Source organism: Balaenoptera ricei, chromosome 5 (assembly GCF_028023285.1).
Source record: "Balaenoptera ricei isolate mBalRic1 chromosome 5, mBalRic1.hap2, whole genome shotgun sequence".
Classification (NCBI taxonomy): Eukaryota; Metazoa; Chordata; class Mammalia; order Artiodactyla; family Balaenopteridae; genus Balaenoptera; species Balaenoptera ricei.
In genome coordinates, this window is record NC_082643.1 from 23,850,261 (window position 1) to 23,878,087 (window position 27,827).

At 36.3% G+C, this 27,827-nt stretch overlaps 1 protein-coding gene across 22 annotated transcripts in view; it reads right to left on the reverse strand.

The window, feature by feature from the left end:
• MANBA (mannosidase beta) overlaps positions 1 to 27,827 on the reverse strand; it is a 174,051-nt gene that overhangs the window by 76,423 nt on the left and 69,801 nt on the right. For all 22 annotated transcript variants that reach the window (XR_009503231.1, XR_009503238.1, XR_009503235.1 and 19 more), the window contains exons 12-13: positions 16,333 to 16,551; positions 9,982 to 10,146 (exon numbers count right to left, since the gene is read on the reverse strand). Coding sequence is in view for 1 of the 22 variants with exons in the window: in XM_059922492.1 (XP_059778475.1) it covers positions 9,982 to 10,146; positions 16,333 to 16,551 (384 nt within the window). In the remaining 21 variants the exon portion in view is untranslated. The remainder of the gene's footprint in view (positions 1 to 9,981; positions 10,147 to 16,332; positions 16,552 to 27,827) is intronic.

The window sequence follows — 27,827 nt, forward strand, 5'->3', positions numbered from 1 at the left end:
AAAGAAGGTCCGTCCTCACCAGAGTGTGAGTGTCATCCAGTTGGCTGATGGCCTGAATCAAACAAAAGGGTAGAGGAAGGGTGAATTCTCTCTCTTCTTGAGTTGGGACACAGCTTCTTTTACCCTCCAACACCGGAGCTCCTGGTTCTTGGGCCCTGGAACTCTGGGACTTACACCAATGGCCCCTCAGTTCTCAGGCCTCAAGACTCAAACTGAATTATACCACCGGCTTTCCTGGTTCCCCTTCTTGCAGATGGCAGATTGTAGGACTTCTTGGCCTCTGTAATCATTTGAGCCAATTCCTGTAACAATTTTCCTCTTTTATATGTCTACATATATCATATTGGTTCTGCTTCTCTGGAGAATCCTGACCAATACACTTACCAATACTTGTTATTTTCTTTTTTTTTTTTTTTTAATTCTAGATATCCTAGTGGACATGAGTGGTATCTCATGTGGTTTTGATTTGCATATAATTGCAATAATAATTGCATATTAGTGACTAATAATGTGCATCTTTTCACGTACCTATTGGTCATTTTCTTTGGAGAAATGTCTATTCAAATCTTTTGCCCATTTGTAAATTAGGTTGTCTTCATTATTGAGTTGTAAGAGTTCTTAATATATTCTGGACATTAGATCCTTATTAGACATATGACTTGCAAATTTTTTCTCCCGTTCTGTGGATTATCTTTTCACTTTTGTGATAGCGTCATTTGACACACAAAAGTTTTTAATTTTGATGAAGTCCAATTTATTTTTTTCTTCGGTTGCTTGTACTTTGGTGTCCTATCTAAGAAACTGTTACCTAATCAAAATTCACAAAGATTTACACCTATGTTTTCTTCTAAGAGTTTCATACATTTGGATCTTTAATCCATTTTAATTTTTGTATACGGTGTGAGGTAGAGGTCCAAATTCATTCTCTGACATATGTATATTCAGTTATTCTAACACCATTTGTTCAAAACACTATTCTTTCTCCATTTTATTATCTTGGCACCCTTGTAGAAAATCAATTGACCAACCATAGATGTATGTGCTTATTTCTGGACTCTCAAGTCTGTCTTTATGCCAGTCTTTATGTCCTTATGCCAGTACCACACTGCCTTGATTACTTGCCTTGATTATAGCTTCATAGTAAGTTTTAAAAGCAGGAAGTGTTTTAAACTTGTTCTTCTTTTTCAAGATTGTTTTGACTATTCTTAGTGCCTTGCATTTCTATATAAATTTTAGGATCACTTTGCCCATTTCTCCAAAGACGGTAGTAGGAATTTTTTTTTTTTAATAATTATTTTTTAATTTATTTATTTTTGGCTGCATTTGGTCTTCATTGCTGCGTGCAAGCGTTCTCTAGTTGCGGCGAGCAGGGGCTACTCTTCATTGTGGTGCGCAGGCTTCTCATCGCAGTGTCTTGTCTTGTTGCAGAGCACAGGCTCTAGGCATGCGGGCTTCAGTAGTTGTGGCACGAGGGCTCAGTAGTTGTGGCTCATGGGCTCTAAAGCGCAGGCTCAGTAGTTGTGGCACACGGGCTTATTTGCTCCGCAGCATGAGGGATCTTCCCGGACCAGGGATCGAACCCATGTCCCCTGCATTGGCAGGTGGATTCTTAACCACTGCACCACCAGGGAAGTCCGGTAGTAGGAATTTTGATAGGAGTTGTGTTGAATCTGTAGATCAATTTGGGGAGTTCTGCCATCTTAACAATATTAAGTCTTCCAATCCGTGAACACAGAATGTCTTTCCATTTCCTTAATTTCCATCAATAATGTTTTGTAGTTTTCAGTGTGCAAATCTTATGTCTCTTTAGTTAAATATGTTCCAAAGTATTATATACTTTCTGATACTATTGTTTACTTAATTTCATTTTCAAACTTTTTATTGCTTAAAATACAACTGATATTTGTATATTGATCCTATATCAATAGGATTTTAGCAAAGTTGCTAAATTAATTTATTAGTTCTAATAGGTTTTTAGGTAGATTTTTTATGGTTTTCTATATATAAGATCATTCATCAGCAGATATAGTTTTACTTCTTTCTTTCCAATCTGGATGCCTTTTATTTCATTTTCTTGCCTAATTGTGCTGATTAGAATCTCCAGTACAATGTTGAATAGAAGTGACAAGAGCAGGCATCGTTGTCTTGTTCCTGATCTTAGGGGGAAAGCTCTCTTTCTTTCACTATTAAATATGATATTAGCTATGGGTTCTTCACAGATGCTCTTTTTCAGGTCAAGGAAGCTCCTTTCTATTCCTAGTTTGTTGAACTTTTTTATCATGAAAGGGTGTTGGATTTTGGCTAGTGCTTTTTCTTCATCTATTGTGATTATCATGTAGTTGTTTTTCCTTTATTCTATTAATATGGTATATTACATTGATTGACATTCATATGTTGAACCAGCCCTGCATTCCTGAGATAAATCCCACTTGACTGTGATATATAAACCTTTTTATATGCTGCTGGATTTGGATTATTATTTCTCTGGAGACTTTCTTCTGTCTATATTCGTAAGGGATATTGGTCTGTAGTGTACTTTTCTTGATATGTCTTTGTCCAGTTTTAGTATCAGGATAACAGTGCCTTCACAGAATGAGTTAGGAAGTGATTTTGCCTCTTCTATTTTTTTGAAGAGTTTGTGATGGATTGTGTTAATTCTTCTTTAAATGTTTTTTAGAATTCACTAGTGAAGCCATCTTTGAGAGAAGTTTTTGAATTACTAACTCAATCTTTTTAGTTGTTAAAGGTCTATTCATATTGTCTGTTTCTTCTTGAGTCAGGTTTCATAGTTTGTGTCTTTCTAGGAATTTGTCCATTTCATTTAGGATATATCACTTGTCACAGAATTGTTTACAGTATTCCCTTTTTATTTCTGTAAGGTCAATAGTAATGTTCCCTCTTTCATTCCTGATTTAGTAAATTGAGTCTTCTCTCTTATTTTCTTGGCCAAGCTAGCTAAATGTTTTTCAATTTTGTTGATCTTTTCAAAGAATTAACTTTTGGCTTTGTTCATATTCTCTACTGTGCCAAATTTCTGAAGTCTGCTTTACTTAACTGCTGAAAATTGATGTTATAATTCAACCAACCACCTCAGTAGTTATAGAATTTCCCTTATCTCAGTTGTGAAGAGATTTAATATTATAGTTTAAAAAGCAGAAACCTGCTCCATTCATTGCCCTGAGAACTTGGGAAAAATACTTAACCTTTCTGAGCCTCTGTTTCCTCATGTATAAAATGGAAATAGTAACAGAGATGTCTAGAGATGTTAGATTACATGAGAAGGTATACAAGGCACCTTCCTGCCCCAGGGCCAGGTGTTTGAGTAGACACGCAGAGAATGCTAATTGTCTGCTTGACTGTTAAATTACGTGATGCATGTAAATATAATACACTAGTGTATAATACACTATGTTACTAATCTTACCTTCATTCCCCTCCTTTACCCACCCTACCCCCAACTTAAAAGCTCAGCATGGCCTGGGTCCCCATCACATCTCAGTGCTGCTTACCAAACAAGACACTGTTCCAGGGTAGCAGGTATCATCAACACCTGAGCCTACAGCATAGCCTGCTTTTTTTTCTTAGTTCTTATGATCAAGTAACTTGCAACATGGGTAGATAAAATGGATCCCGAAAGACTCTGAGTCTCTCAAGGACATCCCCAAACTTCTAGCCCTCATTACATGCTCAACAAATATGTGAAGAATAAATGAAAGCACTAGAGGGGGCTATAAGCTAAGGGGTTAGTAAAGACTGTCCATAGCCCAGCTTCCTCTCTAGGACGCTGGCAAGAGGCTATGGTGGCCGAGTAAGTCACCTAACAGATTTGTTGGTGTAGACAGTCCTCAAACTAAGCAGCGAGGTCTTTGTGACACAGCTTAAGAGAGTGTGCCTAGGTATGTAGGTTATTTGGAATACAATACAACAGGTTAAAGTAGGAGAATGAAAGGTGGGGCAAGATTATTTTGGAATATTAGAAGAATTAAAGAGGTAAGAGCCTAAGGGATACCTTTGTGGTTGTAAGATAAAGAGAAGCTAGGGAAGGATCTAAATGTAAAGAAACTTACTGCACAGCTTTCTCTGCCAAGATTTTTCTGAAAGTTGCACACAAAATAAATTGCTTAACAGAATGTCTTAAAAAGTGGCACACAGGCAAGTTCTTCAAAGCAGTATGACAGATTATGAGAACAAGATCGGGGGTGGGAGTGGGAACAGAGAAAACGGACCAAAGAAAGGTTTTACTTCTTATACACAGGTTAAAGATGATTGTTCTAATATCAAAGTAGTAAGGGGAAAAAAACTTGTTACCCTAACATTTCCTGTCTGTACTCAGTCAAGAAAGTCCAACACTGAAAACAAACAACAAAAAAAATCATAATTCTGATTTCTTTCATCTCAGATCCCATCTAGTATATCAAAAAGTCCCAAGGTAGAACCAACAAGGACAAGTCCAATTCCCAGCCAATGCCTGATAGGACGCTTGTGCTTAAAGGATCAGACAAAAGCCATCACCAACAAAAACCGCCAATAAATAATCCCACTTCTACACCAGCTCCTGACTGTGTACCTCTGATGCTCATGAGTTCAGAAAGAACAATTATTTCTGTTAGTTCTCTGAATGCGGTTTAGGGAAGTAGAATAAAGTAACGGTAATAAAACGAACAGCCGGGAGGAGGAAAGCCAGCATGAAAAACAACAGCTGAAAAGGTTCACACATGCACACGTGTGTGCAAATAAGGATCATCCTATTTCATATATCAAAACTGAGACACTTTTATAGAATATTGGCTACAGAAAACTAATAAGGATGAACTGCAACACTTTAAAAGGAACAGATATCAGCAGAATCCTTAAACTTGTATTCTATGAGGTAAGTTTATAAATTACACATTACATAGGAAAAACTTCCTGAATTGATATATTATAGTTGAAAACTTAAAATTCTCTTCATCAGTTTATCACCTTCCAAAAAAAGAGTCTTTTGGCTGACAGTTTTCTGTTTCAACTTCCATCCAGGGTTTTGTGTTTTCATACAGGAGAAAACTGATGAGAGTGAGCATGAGTTTGTATAAAAACTGGTACATTCTTAGATGCTAAGATGCAAAAATTAAAATGTGATGTTTAACACATTACTGCAGATATGATTGGGAATAGGCTTTTACCTTCTCTCTCAGAACTTGAAACAAGTATAGCAAAAATATCAGACAAATAAGCAGTGGTTCTCAAATAGTCTTAACGTAGGTGTATTCACAGGTTCATGAAATATAATAAAAATATAAAAATAATTTTATTATTAATTTTATTTAACTTTAATGAATTTTCCCCAACTCTGATATTAAAAACATTAAAAGAACTTAAATTTTAATGGCAAAAGTTACTGTTTTCCCTATCTATTAAAAATTTTTGTTTTATTTTTACATATCTAGCATTTACAACTGAAGTACATTTTTATAAGAACTGGCATCTTGATGTATATAGGTCTGAAATGATACTTCATCTTTGGTTTTTAATTTGAATTAATAAGACCATGATAGATTTCTTATTTTTTTTTAATTTTACTTTTAAACCATTTTAGTGTGCTATTATATCTGTTCTAGTACTCTGAGTCACTTTGGTTTTAAAAACTAGCTATTTATTTATGGTACCATGTCAAGAATTTCTTAATGTTAAAAAATACTGTATGTATGTGATAACATAACAAACCAGAACAGTTCCTAGATCGGGGAGGGTTCGGATTAGCGTTTACTAAGAGGGCAAGAAGAACTGAACTTTGTGCTTCAAAAGGAGATTTTGATTTTATGAGGTGCTGGTCATATAAGTTGTTTGTTTTTATTTCATCAAAGCCTGGCAGGTGTTTGCATTCCAATTTACCTTACAGGGAAGCTTCTTTTCTAAAAATTAGTTTTTAAAATGGGTGATGAACTAATTCCATAGGAAAATGACATTTATAAACATTAGTTTTCCTTTGAGATAAAATAATATAAGCCAAACTTTCCGAAGTTAAGGGTGATGCATAATATTACAACTTGTTGTATGTTGTGTTTGTAAAGGTTCCCTAAAGTATTAAAATTCAGGAATTTGTATAAATTGCAAAAGCAGAACGTGTGATGTTTGATTAGTAGTATGTTGTGTTAGAATTCTTTTTTGAGGTGTATGTTATACACATAGCAAACTATTATTCAGACTTGCTCACCCTGTATTTTTGAAATAGGAGATACAGCATCCCAAGTAATTTTTAGTTCAGTTAGCCTACAAAGACTTCCTCTCTCTCCCCAAATTCTCTCTTCTAAGCCTTCTTTGTCATCTATGTTCAGTTAAGGTGGAAATGTTTACAGACTTTAGTTTGTAAAGTAAAAGTGAACTTAATTTCCATCGTGTCCTTACATCCACCATTGGCAGTAGCCAAAGCTAGCTTTATAGTCTAACAGGAGAGACCATGTTCTGCCATGATGAACCGTGGTGCTGCCAGTGGAGTTTTTTTTCCCTTTTGATGGTTTTACTTAAGCTACTAAATGGATATACACAAGCAGTTGAGTTTACACTAAAACTATGAAATGGTATTTCCCGTCTATGTCCCTGCCTCTTCAAACTTGGATGTGTGGGTTTTTTTAATCATTTTTCACTTCCTTGTCAATCTCTTATAGTGGGCTAATGATGAGAGAGATTCAAATAAAACTAAATACCTTTGAATATCCCTTCCCCTCTCACACACTGAAGGCTGTGGAGGAACCAGACCATTTCCTGTTGCCAAGACACGCTTAGACACCAGAGTTTTCTTTACTCGGCGGCATGCTATCCCCTGCCTCACCCACACCACCTAATTTAAGAGGGTCCTGACCTCAACCTCTACTGAGAAGTAAAGGTAAACTCTCCTCCCTCCAGGTTTTTTGAGCAGTTTTTTGGCACTTCACCAGTAGCCCTCATTTTTACATGTGCTGTTGTAAACTTCTTAAGGACAGGGATGAAGTCTTGGTGATTTTTGTGTTTCCACCTCAACCCTGGCAGCTAGCCCACTGTCTGGAACAAACTAGGTGTTTAATGTCTGTTAAACTAAATGGAATAAAGGGTTTCTACTAGCATCAGCATTTCTCATGCCTCAGTTGTGTAAGCTGGTTGTTTGTTTGGTTTCCTCTGCAAATATGTATGTTTATCACCCACCCAATAATTTAAATTATTTTTTAAAGTTTTGTTTTCTTTACTTCAGATACTACCCCACGGCAAATTAGCTCTAGAAAATGTAGTTGCCGCCAATGAAATGATTATCCCAAACTCTGCCCCTGGTTATACTTCGCCAAACTGAAATTTGAATTTTCTCAATAAATTGGTCATGTCTGAAAAAATATATAAATTGTAAACATTAAGATAAAAATATTATCCAAAATTCAGGTCAATATTTTCTTTAAAAGTTAAACATAAATTTATCATAGAGCTCAGCAATTTCACTCATATATTTCTACTCAAGAGGAATGAAAATATAGGTACAAAGATGTGTATGCAAATATTCATAGCAGTGTTATTCATAATAGTCAAAAATTGGAAATAATGCAAATGTCCATCAACTGATGAATAGATAAGTAAAACATGATATATCCATACAACAGAATATTATTTAGCAAGAAAGAGAAATGAAGCACAGATATATGGCTTTAACATGGAAGAACTTCAAAAACATTATGCTTGGTGAAAGAAGCCACATACCAAAGATCACATATTATATGATTCCAGTTATATGAAATGTTGAGAAAAGTAAAATCTACAGAAACAGAAAGCAAATTAATGTTTGCCTGGGACTGAAAGTGAGAAAGGAGAGTGATTACAAATGGGCAAGACGGGGGACTTCCCTGGTGGCACAGTGGTTAAGACTCCGCCTGCCAATACAGGGGACACAGGCTTGAGCCCTGGTCCGGGAAGATCCCACATGCCGCAGAGCAACTAAGCCCGTGCGCCACAACTACTGAGCCTGTGCACCACAACTACTGATCCTGTGCGCCACAACTAATGAAGCCCATCTGCCTAGAGCCCGTGCTCCGCAACAAAAGAAGCCACCGCAATGAGAAGCCTGTGCACTGCAATGAAGAGTAGCCCCCGCTCGCCGCAACTAGAGAAAGCCCATGTGCAGCCAAAATGCAGCCAAAAATTCAAACATAAATAAATAAATAAATAAATTTATTTTTTTTAAATGGGCAAGAGGGATCTTTTTGGAGTGTCAGAAATGTTCTAAAGTTGTATTATGGTGATGGTCGCATGACTCAGTAAACATACTAAAAATCACTTGATTGTACACTTAAAACAAGTGAATTTTATGGTATGTCAATTATATCTCAGTAGAGCTGTTTAAAAATAATCTAGTAAGGTACACAATATAATATGAACAGATCTTAAGTGTACAACTCAGTGAATTTTAACATATGTATACACCCACATAACCAGTACCCAGATCAAGATACAAAACGTTTTTAGCAGGCCAGAGTTTCCTCGTACCCTTTCCTAATCATAATGCACCATCTTCCTCCACAAGAGTGGTTACCCTTAACTTGTTCTATATCATCTTGATTCATTTTGTCTATAGTGAAACTACAATGTTTCTTTTGCTCAACATAATGTCTATACGATTCATCAAGGCTGAAGCTGATAGCAGTAACTCATTCTTTTTTATTGTTGTGGAGTATTCCATTGTATAAATATTCCACAATTTGTCTGTAAATTCTTCTGTTAAAGAACATTTAGGTTGTTTCCAGTTTGGGTCTATTATGAGTAAAGCTGCAATGAACATTATTTTAGATGTCTGTTGGCAGACATATGCACTCCTTTTTCTTGGGTACCTAGCTAAGAGTAGAAATGCTGATTCATGAAGAAAGCAAATGTTTAACTTGGGTAGAAACTGCCATAAGATTTTCCAAACTGTTTAAACAAATCTCCACTCCTACTAACAATGTCTAAAAGTCCCAGCTGTCCCACCTCCTCACCAACAGTTGGTATTGTCAGTCTTTCTAATTTTAGCCATTCTGCTAAAATTACCTTGTGTACATAGTGTGTAGGAGTATCCTGGCATGGCTGTAATTTGCATTTCCTGGATTAAGAATGAAATTGAGCATATTTGCATATACTTCCTCACCATCTGGTTATCTTCTCTGATGAAGTGCCTGTTCAAGGTTTTTGTCCATTTTTTAACAGGTTATCTGTCTTTTTTCTTATTGCTTTACAGAAGTTCTTTATTCTAAATACAAATCTTTTGTCAGACATATGTACTACAAATATTGTTCCCCAGTCTGTGGCTTGCATTTTCTCTCTCTTAATGGTGCCTTTGATATACAAAAGTCCATAATTTTAATGAAGTCCAATTTATCATTATTTTCTTTCATAGTCTGTATTTTTTATGTTCTGTTTAAGAAATCGTTTGTGTATGCCAAGGTCATGAAGCTATTCTCCTATGTTTTCTCCTAGAAACTTTATCATACTACCTTTCCCAATTGAGTGTTTGATCACTAATCAAATTAATTTTTGTATATGGAGTCACAGTTCATTTATTTCCCATAAAGATACCCACTTGATACAGTACTGTTTATTGATAAGACTATCTTTTCCCACAGGATTGCAGTGGCATTGTGACCATAAATCAGGTGACTATATCATACATGAGTCTGTTTCTGGACTCTATTGTGTTCCATTGTCCCATTTTTTCCTTGGCAAATGCTACCGACTTAATTACTGAACCTTGATAGTAATCTTGAGCTAGGGAAGATTTTAATGCACAATTTGTTGTAGAACTTTGTGAGCTGTTCTTGTAAGAGAGACAAATGCCAAAAATTAACTATTTCAAGTTCTACATGTCATCAAATACCCATTTTGAAGCAGATAATTTTTTTTAATCAGCAAAATGAAAACTTGAATATTTTTCACCACAAAAGGCTTATAAAATCTACAGGATCTCTTTATGTTAACTGCAGGTAGCTGTTGAAGCCCAGAATAAAAATGGCTTACCTGAGTAAGATAAATAGTGTCTTTGAACTTGCGTAATTGATCTGCACTTTGGGGGAGTTTGAAGTGAAGCTCAGCCTGGTGAAGCATTTTATAGTTACCATCTGTGAAATGTTGTCTATGATGTGCAAATTTGCTTTCGTAAGACCAGTCCTCTTTAGATGAAACCTTTCAAGTAAAGAATAAGAGGTTCAAATTGGGAAGTTAGGAGTGAAACTACTTTTCTCCATACTCCTGACAAACTTGAAAAGTACTACACACTGGAAAAGAGCTCGAGGTTTCTTGTGACTCTAATTTCACACATGTTTTTGCCATCATACTTGTTATTAGTGAAAGACCAGCCTTATTCAAACCTAGAAAGTTACATTTTGGTATTGCCATCAAAAGTCTTGTCTCATCAAAACATTTTTCTTGTTTTTTTAAGTATTTGTTATGTGCATTTTAAAAGGTCATTTTATCGAAGTAAATAAACTGTCAAAACTGAATAATGAACTGAAATCAACATTCTTTTAAAACTGTCAATTCTTTAACAGTAATATCACCAGTAAAATGGTAAATGCTTAGCACTTGCTCATTTGCTTCTCAGTGATTACTAAATATATTTGATATATACACATGTTTAATTTTGATATAGTTGAAGATTCAAACCAAACAATGATACTTCTTTCCCCTAATAATAAATCTTTTTTTTTTCTTTTCTTTTTTTTTAACTTACAGAATCTTTCTTTTCCTTTTGAGAACTATCATCAGGTCAAGTAAAAAATAAAAACAAAAATATAAATAAATAAATAAATAAAAACAAATACCACACAGGTTAGTAGTGTACCTTCTACAGAAGAAAAAAAAAGGCAATAATTCTGGCTTCTAGGCCCTATGATTTAATGAACTGTTAGCATTTGACAAAGATATAAGACAATTGCTGGCTACATCTGAAAATATCTAAGTTTTAAGCCAAGTTACACAGAGACTTTGAAAAAACATATTCCACTCCACCCTCAAAAAAACCTGAAAATTAGAAAGCGTAATAATCCCTGTTCATAAAATATGACTTAGAATTCTCAGTAATCATGCAATGCACAGACCAATCACCTTAAAAGGAAAAAGTTATTCTTTAGGAATTGATTTATACCAAAATATAAGGAATATACCTTAGCCATATTTAATGTGGTGGTTTTTCCAAATTGTATTTATTTTTTGAAAATGTTACCACCAGGCAGTTTAGAGAATACCAATTACTTCTATTATTTATTTGAAACAGAGGTATAGTATTTACAGTCATCTTGTACACATTTGAGATGCGCAAACCTTTACCAATAGTCTTCCCTTCTTTCTACGCTTCTTCCTTTTCAAAATCTGAAAAACACATCTCCTGGCCTCTCAGCCCTCTGGCTGCTAATAAATTCAATGTATCCCATAATCATAAACCTGATCTGTTATGTGGGAAGCTTTCTACCTTCTGATAGCTAAGGTTTGAAATTCTTGTAAATTTCAGCTATAACAATGTTACCAGAAGGAATTAGAAAGTGTCAGATAAGGCCTCTAATTGCTTTAAGAATATTAACTCCCGGGCTTCCCTGGTGGCGCAGTGGTTGAGAATCTGCCTGCTAATGCAGGGCACACGGGTTCGAGCCCTGGTCTGGGAAGATCCCACATGCCGCGGAGCAGCTGGGCCCCTGAGCCACAACTACTGAGCCTGCGCGTCTGGAGCCTGTGCCCCGCAACGGGAGGGGCCGCGATAGTGAAAGGCCCGCGCACCGCGATGAAGAGTGGCCCCCGCTTGCCGCAACTAGAGAAAGCCCTCGCACGAACCGAAGACCCAACACAGCCAATAATAAATAATAAATAAATAAATAAAGTAGCTATAAAATTAAAAAAAAAAAAGAATATTAACTCCTTTAATCATCATAACAACCCCATGAGTGGGTACTATTATCACCCTATTTTACAGATGAGAAAACCAGGCACAGAAAGGTTAAGTAATTTGCCCAAGATCCAAAGCTAATTAGTGTAGTCTAGCTTCGTATAAACCATATGACTAGCATTGCCTATATTAATAGTAACAATAGCTTACATTTTATGGGCTCATCACTATGTGTCAAGAACTGTGCTAAGTGTTTCAACGTATTAATTAACTTAATGTTTACACACCATCACATGCACACATGCATACCTGCATGTGCACACATGTACACAAACACTCCTTGAAGTATCTACTACTATTAACCCCAATTTACAGATGAGACCACTGAAATGCAAAAAGAATGAATAATCTTTTCAAGGCAATATAGCTAGCGTGTGGAAGTTCTAGTGTTCAAATCCTGATCTGTTTATTCCAAAACCCAGTCTTTCTATTGCTGTATATTGATGATCACCTGTTGAAAATATGATTATTTTACGACGAAGTAATGTATCCCAACCAGAGAAAGACATTTTAATATATTTGTTGAATGCATGAAAAAAAAAAGCTCTAAATAAGAGTGAAGATTTTACGTAAAGGTTTTCTCTTCCCAACACCTACTCAAATTCTCAACTAAGCAATGCAGTTCGAAAAGAGGCAACAATCAAATCAAGGGTTCATAATAAACAGGACTTATCTTTATCTTTCCCTATTTTAAAATATAGTGTTTAGTATCTTTGAATGTCATCAGGCATTTCACAAAAACATGGGAATTCCATTACTTTCGAGAGGTGAATAGAAATGCTTATAGATTTTTTTAAAAAGGTTTAGCAATTCCTAACACTCATCTTCCTGAAATGTAGTGAAAAGAAAATAGATCAATTCTGGAGTCAGACAATAAGCCTGAATACAGATATGCTACTTACAATCTGGGGACATTGACAAAACTCTCACTATACAGTGCCTTGATTTCCCTCTGGGCCTCAGGGCTGGATTATTGTTAAATGATGTACCTGGTACAGAATATCTGCTCAGTAAATATTTTTGCTTCTTTCATTTCTTCTTTTCCATTCTCAGCACTTGTTCCTACCTGTGTCAGGATACTGAACTGCACCTTCTTTCACTTTAAAACAAGTGTTCCCAAAAGACTGGGACCACAATATGGGAGTAATAAAAAAACAAGGGGTAGAACTAAGGTTATGGCATTATTTATTAAAAGTTATTTATTATTTATTAAAGTTAAAAATACAATATAACCTCAATGTAGAAGTATAGTTGTGTTCAGGCGGTGAGATTGAGGAAGATTTTTAAATTCTCTTAAAACTTTTTTTGTGGTTACTTCACACAAGTGATGCAGAAGGGGGAAAACTACATGATTATTTCAATAGATGAAGAAAAAGCATTTGACAAAATCCAATACCCTTTTATGATACACGCAGGCAACAAACTAGGAATAAAAGGGCATCTATGAAAAACCTACAGTTAATATCATACTAAATGATAAAAAGGCTTTTTTCCCTAAAAAAAGGAATCTCCCTAAGAAAAGGAGTGAGAAAAGGTTATCTGTTCTCACCACTTCTACACTGTACTGGAGGTTCTAACCAGGGCACAATTAGGCAAGAAAAGTAAACAAAAGGCATCTAGATTGGAAAGGAAAAAGTAGTTACCTCTATCTGCAGATGACATGCTCTTATACATAAAGAATTCACACACACATACCCCAAAAAACAAAAAACCATTAGAGCTAATAAATGAGTTCTACAAGGTTGCAGAATATAAGTTCAATATACAAAAATCAATTGTATATTTAGACACTAGCAATAAACAATCTGAAAATAAAATTAAGAAAATAATTCCATTTACAATAGCACCAAAAAATACTTAGGAATAAATTTAACCAAAGAAGTACATGACTTATACACTGAAAACTACAAAATAGTACTGAAAGAAATTAAAGATGACATCACATGTTCATGAATCAGAAGACTTAATATTGTTAAGACAGCAATTCTCTGCAAACTGATCTACAGATTCTACACAATCCCCATCAAAATCCCAGCTGACTTTTTTTACAGAAACTAGCAAGGTGATCCTAAAATTCATATGGAAATGCAAGGCACCCAAAACGGTCAAAACAATCTTGAAAAGAAGAACAAGGTTGGAGAACTGACACTTCCAGCTTTCAAAACTTAATACAACAGTATAATAATGATGACAGTGGATACTATTATAAAATAGACATACACAATGGAACAGAATTGAGAATCCAGAAATAAACATTAACATTTATAGTCAACTGATTTTTGACAAAAGGGTCAAGAGAATTCAATTAGGGAAAGAATAATGTTTTAAAAAATGGTGTTGGGACAACTGGCTGTCCAAAATTGGACATCTACCTCACACCATACAAAATAATTAACTCAAAACAGACCATGTAAGAGCTAAAACTAAAAGATAGCACAGGAGTAAACTTTTGTGATCTTAAGTTAGGCAATGGCTTCTTAGATACAACACCAAAGCACAAGCAATAAAAGAGAATATTGATAAGTAGGACTTCAAAATTTTAAATTTTATGCTTTTGGGACTTCCCTGGTGGTGCAGCAGTTAAGACTCCATACTTGCAATGCAGGGGACCCAGGTTTGATCCCTGGTCAGGGAACTAGATCCCACATGCATGCCGCAGCTAAGAGTTTGCATGCCACAAATAAGGAGCCCACGTGCCGCAACTAAGACCCGATGCAACCAAATAAATAAATAAATAAATATTTTAAAATAAATAAATAAATAAAATTTTGTGCTTTAAATGACACTATCGAGTAAGTAAAAAGACAACCCGCTAATAGGGAGAAAATGTTTGCAAATCATATAGCTATTAAAAAAAAAACCATCTATATCATGGACATATAGATGGTATGTTTCCTGTAAGCTCTTACAATAAACTCTTACAACCCGATAATAAAAAGAAAATCCAATTAAAAAGTAGGCAAAGGATTTTTGCCTACTTTTTATTTCTCCAGATATTTCTCCAAGGAAGATATATAAAGAGCCAACAAGCACATAAAAAGATGTTCAACATGATTGGCCATCAAATAAATACAAATTTCCTGTAAATGTAAATTTCCAGGGAAATGTAAAAAAAAACCAAAAATGGGGAATAACAAGTGTTGATGAGGATGTGGAGAAATTGAAACCCTCGTGCATTGCTGGTGGGAATGTAAAATGGTGCAGCCACTATGGAAAACAGTTTGGCAATTCCTTGGAATATTAAACATAGAGTTACCATACGACCCAGCAATTCCACTCCTAGGTATATACTTAATAGAATGGAAAACATATGTTCACACAAAAACATGTACACAAATGTTAATAGCAGCATTATTCATAATAGCCAAAAATGGGGAATAACACAAATGTATATCAACTGAAGAACACATAAACAAAATGTGCTTTATCCATTCAATGGAATATTATTCAGCAATATAAAAGAAAGACATACTAATACATGATACAACATGGATGACCTTTGAGACCTTTATGCTGGGTGAAAGAAGCCCGTCTCAAAAGATCACATATGTTATGATCCCAATTATAAGAAATGTACAGAACAGGCAAAAATACAGACACACAAAGCAGATTAGTGGTGCCTAGATCTGGGATGGGAGGGACAGAGAGAGCTGGGAGTGACTGCTAATACAGAGGGTACAGAGTTTCTTTGAGGTGATGTAAATATTCTAAAATTAGATCATGGTGATGGCTGCACAACTCTGTGAATATACTGAAAACCATTAAACTGTACACATTAAATGAGTACACTGTATGGCCAGTGAGTTATGTCTCCATAAAGCTGTTAAAAAAAAGAACACAAGTCTGAAACAGAATCCATCTACAAAATGGAATCTTTAGGAATAGAGAAAGTGAAGTGCCATACTGAAAATCAAATACACCAACATGAAGAAAAAGGAAGAGGAAGAGCAGAAGAAAATGGAAGAGGAGGAGGAAGAAGAGGGGAGAAAATAAAAGGAATGATGTGACATGATAACGTCAGACAAAGGTTTATTTATCACATTCATTTCTCTTATTGTAGCAAACTATCCAGTTCTGAATATGTGTAAGTAATAAAACAGTTGCAGGACACATAGAAAGTAGCAAGTGAGAGTAATTTTCACGTGTGATAATAACTCAGGCTTCAGTAATCGCTGGCTTCCATTTAATTTTTGAATACTCTTTAAGGAACATAATTAAAAGCAATATAGAAAAGTTATAATCCCCAAAATGATGACTACAAGAGTTTAGTACCCCAAAGGTTAAGGATAAAAAGTTATTTTCTATTATCTTCTTCCTACACTTCCATTTAAATAAGAAGTAGATTTCATTTGACTTTCTGAACCACTCTTAAGGAAGTGACATACACCCATGGCCTACCATTCTGAATCACTGGGAAATCAAAGATGGCTTACCTTTTCTAATGTACTGAAGGAAGGCCAGGACTGATATCCATATTCAGATACAAATCGAGCTTTGGGGAAAATTTTCCAATTCCAGCAATCACCAACATAGTCATAAAAATGTACGTCACCATAATTCGGGTCATATGGGTTTTCAGAGAGCCAGCCTTCTGCAGTGGATTTAGCCCCATTTGTAGGACTGGATGTGATAAAAGGACGAGTCTGGTCTCCCTGAGTTCAGAAATAAAATGGTTTAAAAGGTAATCTTTTCACCCAGTAAAGTACAGATCACTTACTTCTTTAAAAGTACTATCAAGGCCCAGAAATGCCAAGTAGCTGATAGAAAAATAATAGAGCCACTTACCTTCTTCTGCATTTGACAACCACCAGCACCTTTCTGCTCTTTGCCAATCCTTCATATCCTTTCATAATGAACTGTAGCTTATTCCTCACAGCAACTGTTCCTAATTTTTTCAATCATGTCTTACCTATACTTGACCTTCTACCATCATGGGTAGTATACAGTCTGGTGCTGAATTTCTCAACCTTGGCACTAGTGACATTTGGGGCCTGATAACTTTTGGTTCTGTGTGTGTATGCTGGGAGTGTGGGAGGTCCTATACATTCTAAGATACTGAGCAGCATACCTGGCTTCTACCAACTAGATGCCAGTAATACCTACCCACCTCCCACGCCACCCCACAAAAAAAAGTCTACAGACATTGCCAAATGTCCCCTTGTACCTTGGGAACGAAATCACTTCCACTTGAGAAACAAAGGTCTAATGGTTTAGAATGGGCTATTGAGTCAGAGGGACATGAGTTTGAATCTCAGATTAGAACCTTATTGTTTTGGGGCAGGTCTAAGCCTCAGTAGTCTTATCTGTAAAATGGAGATAATAATGGTACCTCCTTCATTGGGCTATTGTAAATGGTAAAAAAAAAAAAAAAAAAAATGTGTGGAAGAGATGGCTAAGTGTCCATCAAAATTCATGTTCCCATTTCCGTCCCCAGAAAGTGGCTTGCTAACTACTTGCATCTCTGTACACCCACATTCTCATCCTCTTCCCCAGTTTGCAGGCAAAGGCCTAAGAGATGGTGGAGCTGGAAGATGGAAGGAGCCTGGGTCTCTAAAAGGAGGAGAGCTGCCTGCCCATCAGGAGCAGCCATTGTGTAGTGTTACTGAGTAAGAAAGAAACTTTTATTATGTAAACCACTGAAACTCTGTGGTTTCTTTGTTACTTAATCTAGTGTCTAGCACACAGGGAGAACTCAAAATGTTTTAATTATTATTATCTCAATTAATGAACTTACTTCCTATTTCAGTGAGAAGAATCATTCATTTAGCAAGTATCTGTCAAGTGTTTATTGTGTGTCAGGCGTTTTTCAGCACTGCTGAGAGAGAGAGAGAGAGAGAGAGAGAGAGAGAGACAGAATCTATGGCATCATCCAGTATTAACGCATCAAATCTCTTTTGAGCATTTACTATGCACCAGGCATACAGTTTTTTCTATACACTGGAGGTTCAGCAGGGAACAAGACAGACATGCCGACTGACATCTTAAAAGAGTAGACTGAAATCTAGTGGTGGAACCAGATGCTGAGCAAGTAATTGTAAGTGTGATGAATGTTTTAAAGGATAAGTACAGGGCTCTTTGGAAATACAAAACATATCGTAGAAGGCCAATAAGGCCTCTCTGGGAAATAGATTTTCAGAAAATAATTTTCTCAGCTTTTCTCCATTAGGTCTCACTTTTTCTTGGTATAACCACCCATTTTTTTCTCTTCTCATTCCTTTTCTGTCATAGGGGGGGAAAAGCCTTATTCTTTTCCTTTGCCAGAGTCTCTGTCTGTCCTCTGGTCATCTTTTGATTTCATTTTGGAACTAAAGTCAATAAGTTATCCTCCACTCTTTTAGAAATCTCTCCACTGTCCTTTTCCCTTAGCTTAAGGACTCCCCGCATCCTAATTTTAAAACAGTCCCTCGATCCCTTGTAGCCCATCAGATTTCCTTACTACCCACTCCTTCCTCAGCCCCTGACACTCAATTCCTGATCATTCCACTAAAATTGTTTTTGGTTTTGGTTTTTCATAAACTACCCATGGACTTCTACTTCCCAAATAAAGCAAGAATCCCCACACTCTTCCCTCTCTGGTGAGCAATAAATGACCTGCTTACCACCCACGATTTCTGAAGTTTCCTCCACCCCTGACTGCTTGTTCACTACTCTTTCACATTCCGGTTTCTCCAAACCTTTCTGATAATTCCTTCTCCAGCTCCCCTCTCCATTCTTAGATGGACGTCACTCTCTTCAGCCTCTCCTGTTCTATACCTTCTCCCAAGGCTGTCCCTCTCACCAATGTTCTGATTACTCCCAGACTGCTTCACCTTCACGTTTCTATTTCCAATAACCAGCTCCACATTTCTACCTGGCTTGTCCTGCCCACATCTCAAATCCAATCTTTCAAAGCAGAATTCCTTATTTACTTATCCCAAACTTATTTGACTATGTTTCATACCTTCATTAAAGGTACCCAAGTAGGAATCATCTTCAATTTCTCACTCTGTCTCTCTCACCTCCCACACTCAGTTGCTCTGAATCAAATTTTTTTCCATCACCTCACTTCAAGCCCCACTACCTATGACCTATATGACCTTGAGCAATTAACCTTTCTAACCCTCCCATGTCTTCATCTCTAAAATAAAGATTATATTTCTCACATGCCAGGGTGCTTGTAAAAATTAAGTAAATCCTACAAAGCACCTATATCATTAATATGTTAGTATATTATAATAATCATATTAGTTAATACAATAATTAGTCTATCAATGCCTGGCAGATAATATTCCCAATAACTTGGAATTTTTGGTTATTATATCTGGTTTCCTTGCCTAGAATCTCTCATCTCCCTAATTCTTTGCAAGTAATAATACCAGAAAGAACATGGGTCAGATAAAATTCCTCCCCTCCCCCAAAATGTTCACTAGCTTCCCACTGTCTACTGAATGAAACTCAACTCCATAACATGATTCAAAGTCCTTTTAAGATTTGTTTCCAAACCGCCTTTTCTGTCTTTGACTCTCCACACCAATCCACGAGTCCCTTGCTTCAGGCACTGGGCACTGCTTGCTGCTTCCTATATATATACTTGCTTTCACCTCTTTTCACCTTTACTGACATGGTTTTCATGGCCTAAAATACCTACAGAACAATCCTTTGCCTCAAAGTCTATTCCGCCTTTAAGGCTTGGTTTGAATGTCACCTTTTAATTAAAAGCCTTCCCAGATCCTTCCAGTTAAAATGAATGGCTCTTCCACATAGTTGCCAACACTTTGGAACTACATTTTTCATAGCACTTCTTTCACTCTGCCCTGTACAGCCGGTATTTCTTTCCACGTTACCTCCTGAGAGCAGACTATAAGCTCTGTGAGGATAACAGTTTCCCCATAGCATAGGGAATGAGGCTTTGCTCCTAGTTAATACTCAACAAATTTTGGTTGAATTTTAAAATATTGAAAAGCATGGTAAGATTATGGGTAATCAAATTTTAAACAATATTCTATTAAAATGGCTTTGAAGTAGAATTGGAGAAGGTTGATCAACTGGCCTTAATCAATCAAGCTTGATTGGTTTCCCTCCATTATTCCAGATTCTTGAATAATTTGGTAAGTTGAGCCAGTCAGCAAAATTACTAATGAGTCTCTGCCTAAAAATGTCCACCCATGATGATGCACTATGATTCCTTTCCATTTTTGTATCATTTCCACTTGAGGCTTGATTTTTAGTCTCAAATCTCACAGATGATTTCTTTCTAGATCATGACCTTAAATGTTTATTTGGACCAAGAGATACGTAAGATAAACCAAGAGACTGACTATTTTTAAAAAGCATGAAGTGCAAAAGAAAACTGATCATTTCATTTAGTGTGTGGATAGATCAATTTATGGTCCTTTTCCTTAAATGCCTTATGCTTTGATATAAATAACAACAGTAATGATTATATAGCACTTAATCCTGTCCATCTTGAAAAAAATTGGCAAACATCAATTACTGCTCACAAAATCATTTTAAAAAACATAGATTCCCTTGGGAAATTCCCTGGCAGTCCAGTGGTTAAGAACTGGTGCTTTCACTGCTGTGGGCCCCGGTTTGATCCCTCGTTGGGGAAGTAAGATCCTGCAAGCTGCGTGGTGCAGCAAAATAAATAAATAAAGCAGTTGTCCTTGTTCAAGATGGCAACATAATTATCTTCAAAAAGAAAGATAGTTTGTAAATAAATTAATTAAAATTAAAAAAAATAAAAAACATAGATCCCTTATAAGAAATGCATCACGTTTCCATTTCAAAGATGGATAAGAAGTGATATACAGAAACTAACTTTTTATAAGTTCAAAAATGTAGTGTTAAAATTAGAGATTAAAGTTTAAAAGTGTCTGAAGACCTATCTTGTTGAGTGAAACCAGCAAGGATGATAATGATGATTAGCATTAAGTAAAAGTCTACTATGTGCCAGAGGCTGTGTAATGCACCTTCCATCCTTTATCTCATTTAATCCAGATAACATCTCATAAGAGTTGTTAACCCTTGGCAAAATGGAAGTTAAGAAATTTGCCCAAGATTATATAGAGAGTAAGTGGCCCAGCCAGGATTTGGAGTCATGAGCTCTTAACCACTAAGCTATGAAACAAAAATCCTCAGATATTAAAATCCAGTTCCTAAATCCATCAGATATGAAAAACATAATACCAATACAGTGAGTAACCAGATTATAAGTGTTCTGTAAATATTAATTAAAGCTTATACCATCACATTTTGTGAATAGAAAAATTCTTCATGACACATGACTTAACATAACAGATAAGCAAAAAACTTAAACCTATGTTTTTCATAAATTCTCACTGAAGTTTCCTCACATAAATGGAATAATGCCATCATCTGGGCACATTTGAGTGCCAAAAATCACATACCATTCTTTTTAAAATATCTCTCTTCAAATTGCTTCAAGAATATACTTCAAATATTTAAAACATCTAATTACAGATACAAAATTGTAAAGATAATTAGATTATTAAATCACATGTTAAACATTAAAGTTTTTAAAAAGTCAGATCTTTTGAAGCCATTACCACAAAAACAAATATGATGCTTCCTCTTCCTGCAAAAGAAATCCAGTTTATATTAAAATAAAGTATGTATTCGTGTAGTAAATACAAGTATAATATGCCTATTAAACAAATAGTGGTGGAAAGAGAACCACCATAAAGGAAGGGCTCTAAGGTGAAGTTGGCAACAAGCTCTCTCCTATCCCTTTGCCTCTATATCACGTCAAGATATTCATATATGATATATATCAAATTTTACTTTAGCATGTACAATTATAGAATTTTAGAAGTCGTATGTCACTCAGACTAAAATTGAAGGAATGGAAAAGGATATTCCATGCAACTGGAGCCCCAAAGAAAGCTGGTGTAGCTATACTTATATCAGACAAATAGACTTTAAAATGAAGACTGTAATAAGAGATTAAAAAAAAGGAGTCCCTAACAATAAAGGGGTCAATTCAACAAGAGGATACAACATTTGTAAATATTGATGCACCCAACATAAGAACACCTAAATACATAAAGCAAATATTAACAGACCTAAAGGGAGAAATAGACAGCGATACAATAATAGTAGGGGATTTTAATACCTCACTTACATCAGTGGACAGATCATCCAGACAGAAAATCAATAAGGAAACACTGGCCTTAAATAACACATTAGATCAAATAGACTTAACAGATATATATGGAACATTCCATACAAAACAACAGAATCCACATTCTTCTCAAGTGCACATGGAACATTCTCGACACTAGAGCATATGATAGGCCACAAAACAAGATTCAGTAAATTTAAGAAAACTGAAATCATATCAAGCATCTTTTCCAATCACAGTGGCACGAAACTAAAAATTACAGAAATAAAGTGAAAAAATCACAAATATGTGGATTATTAAACAATCTGCTACTAAACAACAAATGGGTCAATGAAGGAAGCAAAAGATAAATCAAAAAATACCTTGAGACAAATGAAAATGGAAACACAGCATACTAAAACTTGTGGGATGCAGGATAAGCAGTTCTAAGAGGGAAGTGCATAGCAATAAACGCCTACATCAAGAAACAAAAAAAAAAAATTTCAAATAAATAACCTAACTATACACCTCAAAGAACTAGAAAAAGAAGAACAAATGAGGCCCAAAGTTAGTAGAAGGAAAGAAATAACAGATCAGAGTACAAATAAATGAAATAGCGTAAAAAGACAATAGAAAATATCAATGAAATTAAGAGCTGGTTCTTTGAAAAGATAAACAAGGACTTCCCTGGTGGCACAGTGGTTAAGAATCCGCCTGCCAATGCAGAGGATATGGGTTCGATCCCTGGTCTGGGAGGATCCCACATGCCGCAGAGGAACTGGGCCCATGAGCCACAACTACTGAGCCTGCGCACTAGAGCCCACAAGTCACAACTACTGAGCCCGTGTGCCACAACTACTGAAGCCACACACCCTAGAGCCCGTGTGCCGCAACTACTGAGCCGGTGTGTTGCAACTGCTGAGGCCTGCAGGCCTGGAGCCCATGCTCCGCAACAAGAGAATCCACAGCAGTGAGAAGCCTGCGCAACGCAACGAGAAGTGGTCCCCGCTTGCCGCAACTGGAGAAGGCCTGCGTGCAGCAACAAAGACCCAATGCAGCCAAAAATAAATAAAATTTTTTAAAAAAGATAAACAAAATTGACAAACTTTTAGCTAGACTCACCATGAAAAAGAGAGAGGACTCAAGTTAATAAAATTAGAAATGAAAGAGGAGATGTTACAACTGATACCAAAGAAATACAAAGATCATAAGAGACTACTATGTACAACTATACACCAACAAATTGGACAAACCAGCAGAAATGGACAAATTCCTGGAAACATACAACCTTCCCAGACTCAATCATGAAAGAACAGAAAATCTAAACAGACCAATTACTACTAAGGAGATTGAATCAGTAATCAAAAACCTCCTAACAAAATAAAAGTCCAGGACCAGCCAGCTTCACTGGTGAATTCTACCAAACCGTCAAAGAAAAATTAATTCCAATCTTTCTCAAACTCTTCCAGAAAATAGAAGAGGAGGGAACACTTCCAAACTAATTATATGAGGCCAACATTACCCTGATACCAAAACCAGACAAGGATACCACAAGAGAAGAAAATTACAGGCCAATATCCCTGATGAACATAGATGCAAAAATCCTCCATGAAATATCTGCAAACCAAATTCAACAATATTTTAAAAGGATCATACACCATGATCAAGTGGGTTTTATTCCAGGGATGCAAGAATGGTTCAATATCCACAAATCAATCAACATGATACACCACATTAAAAAAATGAAGAATAAAAGTTATATGGTCATTTCAATAGATGCAGAAAATGCACATGACAAAATGCAACATCCATTTATGATAACAACTCTCAACAGTGTGGGTACAGAGAGAACATACCTCAACATAATAAAGGCCATATATGACAAGCCATAGCCAACATCATACTCAAAAGCTCAAAGCTTTTCCTCTAAGATCAGGAACAAGACAATGTTGCCACTTTTATTCAACAAGTACTGGAAGTCCTAGCTAGGGCAATTAAGCAAGAAAAAGAAATGAAAGAATCCAAATGGGAAAAGAAGAAGTAAAACTGTTGCTATTTGCAGATGACACAATATACAGAGAAAATCCTAAAGATTCCACCAAAAAACTGTTGGAAATAATATACGAATTCAGTAAGGTGTGGCATACAAAACCAATATACAAAAATCTGTTGTTTCCATACACTAACAATGAACCAGCAAAAAAAGAAATTAAACAATCCCATTTTCAATTATATAAAAAAGAATAAAACATTTAGGAATAAATTTAACGAATGAGGTGAAAGACCTATACACTGAAAACTATAAGACACTAATGAAAGACATTCAAAAACACACAAATAAATTGAAAGATATTCCATGTTCATGGATTGAAAAAATAATAATATTGTTAAAGTGTCCATACTACTAAAAGCAATCTAACAAGATTCAATGAAATCCAATTCAAAATTCCAATGGCATTTTTCACAGAAGTAGAAAAATCAATCCAAAAATTTGTATGGAGATTGGTTCAAGATGGCGGAGTAGAAGGATGTGTGCTCACTCACTCTTGCGAGAGCACCAGAATCACAACTAACTGCTGAACAGTCATCGACAGGAAGACACTGGAACTCACCAAAAAAGATACCCCAAATCCAAAGACAAAGGAGAAGCTGCAATGAGATGGTAAGAGAGGTGCTATCACAATAAAATCAAATCCTATAATCGCTGGGTGGGTGACTCACAAACTGGAGAACAATTATACCACAGAAGTCCACCCACTGGATTGAACGTTCTGAGCCCCACGTCAGGCTTCCCAACCAGGGGGCCCGAAAACGGGAGGAGGAATTCCCAGAGAATCAGACTTTGAAGGCTAGCAGGATTTGATTGCAGGACTTCAACAGGACTGGGGGAAACAGAGACTCCACTCTTGGAGGGCACACACAAAGTAGTGTGCGCATCAGGACCCAGGGGGAAGGAGGACTGACCCCATAGAAGACTGAACCAGACCTACCTGCTAGTGTTGGAGGGTCACCTGCAGAGGCAGGGGGTGGCTGTGGCTCACGACGGGGACAAGGACACTGGCAGCAGAAGTTCTAGGAAGTACTCCTTGGCGTGAGCCCTCCCGGAGTCCACCATTAGCCCCACTAAAAAGCCTGTAGGCTCCAGTGCTGGGTCACCTCAGGCCAACCAACCAACAGGGAGGGAACCAGCCCCACCCATCAGCAGACAAGCAGATTAAAGTTTTACTGAGCAATGCCCACCAGGGTAACACCCAGCTCTATCCACCACCAGTCCCTCCCATCAGGAAGCTTGCACAAGCCTCTTAGATAGCCTCATCCACCAGAGGGCAGACAACAGAAGCAAGAAGAACTACAGTCCTGCAGCCTGTGGAACATAAACCACATTCACAGAAAGAAAGACAAAATGAAAAGGCAGAGGACTATGTACCAGATGACAGAACAAGATAAGACCCCAGAAAAACAACTAAGTGAAGTGGAGATAGGCAACCTTCCAGAAAAAGAATTCAGAATAAGGATAGTGAAGATGATCCAGGACCTCAGAAAAAGAATTGAGGCAAAGATCGAGAAGATGCAAGAAATGTTTAACAAAGACTTTGAAGAATTAAAGAACAAACACCTAGAAGAATTAAAGGACAAACAAACAGAGATTAACAATACAATAACTGAAATGAAAAATATACTAGAAGGAATCAATAGCAGAATAACTGAGGCAGAAGAGCAGATAAGTGACCTGGAAGACAGAACGGTGGAATTCACTGCTGTGGAAAAGAATAAAGACAAAAGAATGAAAAGAAATGAAGACAGCCTAAGAGACCTCTGGGACAACATTTAACGCAACAACATTTGCATTATAGGGGTCCCAGAAGGAGAAAAGAGACAGAAAGGACCTGAGAAAATATTTGAAAAGATAATAGTTGAAAACTTCTCTAACGTGGGAAAGGAAATAGCCACCAGTCCAGGAAGCACAGAGAGTCCCAGCAGGATAAACCCAAGGAGAAACACACCGAGATACATAGTAATCAAATTGACAAAAATTAAAGACAAAGAAAAATTATTAAAAGTAACAAGGGGAAAATGACAAATAACATACAAGGGAACTCCCACAAGGTTAACAGCTGATTTCTCAGCAGAAACTCTATAAGCCAGAAGGGAGTGGCACCATATATTTACAGTGATGAAAGGGAAGAACCTACAATGAAGATTACCCTACCCAGCAAGGATCTCATTCAGATGTGATGGAGAAATCAAAAGCTTTACAGACAAGCAAAAGCTGAGATAATTCAGCACCACCAAACCAGCTCAAAAACAAATGCTAAAGGAACTTCTCTCAGTGGGAAACACAAGAGAAAAAAAGGACCTACAAAAACAAACCCAAAACAAATAAGAAAATGGTAATAGGGACATACATATCGATAATTACCTTAAATGTGAATGGATTAAATGCTCCAACCAAAAGACACAGGCTTGCTGAATGGATACAAAAACAAGACCTATATATATGCTATCTACAAGAGACCCACTTCAGACCTAGGGACACATATAGACTGAAAGTGGGGGAACGAAAAAAGATATTCCATGCAAATGGAAATCAGAAGAAAGCTGGAGTAGCAATACTCATATCAGACGAAATAGACTTTAAAATAAAGACTGTAACAAGAGACAACGAAGGACACTACATAATGATCAAGGGATCAATCCAAGAAGAAGATATAACAATTGTAAATATCTATGCACCCAACATAGGAGCACCTCAATACATAAGGCAAATGCTAACAGTTATAAAAGAGGAAATCAAGAACAGACATAGAGAATGGACTTGTGGTTGCCAAGGGGAAGGGGGGTGGGGGAGGGGTGGACTGGGAGTTTGGGGTTAGCAGATGCAAACTATTATATATAGGATGGATAAACAACAAGGTCCTACTGTATAGCACACAGAACTATATTCAACATCCTATGATAAACCATAATGGAAAAGAACATGAAAAAGAATGTATATATATGAATAACTGAATCACTTTGCTGTACAGCAAAAATTAATACAACATTGTAAATCAGCTATACTTCAATAAAAAAATAAATTAAAATAAAATCTATGCCCCCCAAAGGCACTAGGCCCAGACTGTTACGTGGGTGAATTTGTCTCAATAAAACCAATTATCTCTATTTTATTTATATTGTTCCTAGATATTAAAAAGGAAAAGGGCCCTAACTCATTCTGCGAGGTGAGCACAAACACATACACACCAAATGCTACAAGCTGGGTTCTATGGGCCAAATCTTTCTTGCCAACTATGTTTAGATAGCATTTTTAATGCTGAATATAAATGTTATGAGACCCAACATCCATTCTCCTATTACCACAGTCCCCTCTTCTCTCTCTGTGAACCTCATCTACTCCACTTGACTCAGCTTTTTAAAACAAATTTGGCTCCTCTAGGCATTTGAGTTTACAGTTCTTACCACACACCAATTTCACTTGTGAATATGAAATTTTAAATTCTACCAAAATCTTAGCAAATCAAATCTATCAGAGCAAAAGAACAAGGCATTATAACTAAATAGAGCTTAGATTATAACTAGCTTATCATTAGAAAATTAATTCACAGTAGTCAGTATATTAATATATTAAAGAACCAAAAAACGGGGGAAAAAAGAAGTGGTATATCAATGAATCATTTAATATAGAGATTCTCAGCCTTTGGGGATCCATGGATGGGCTCTGAAGAGTCCATGACAACTTGCAATTCTAAGCGCAATACTGGTGTATGCATGGTAAGTTTCACAGACACATTAATTCTCAAAGAAGTCCACAGTTCATGAATCCTT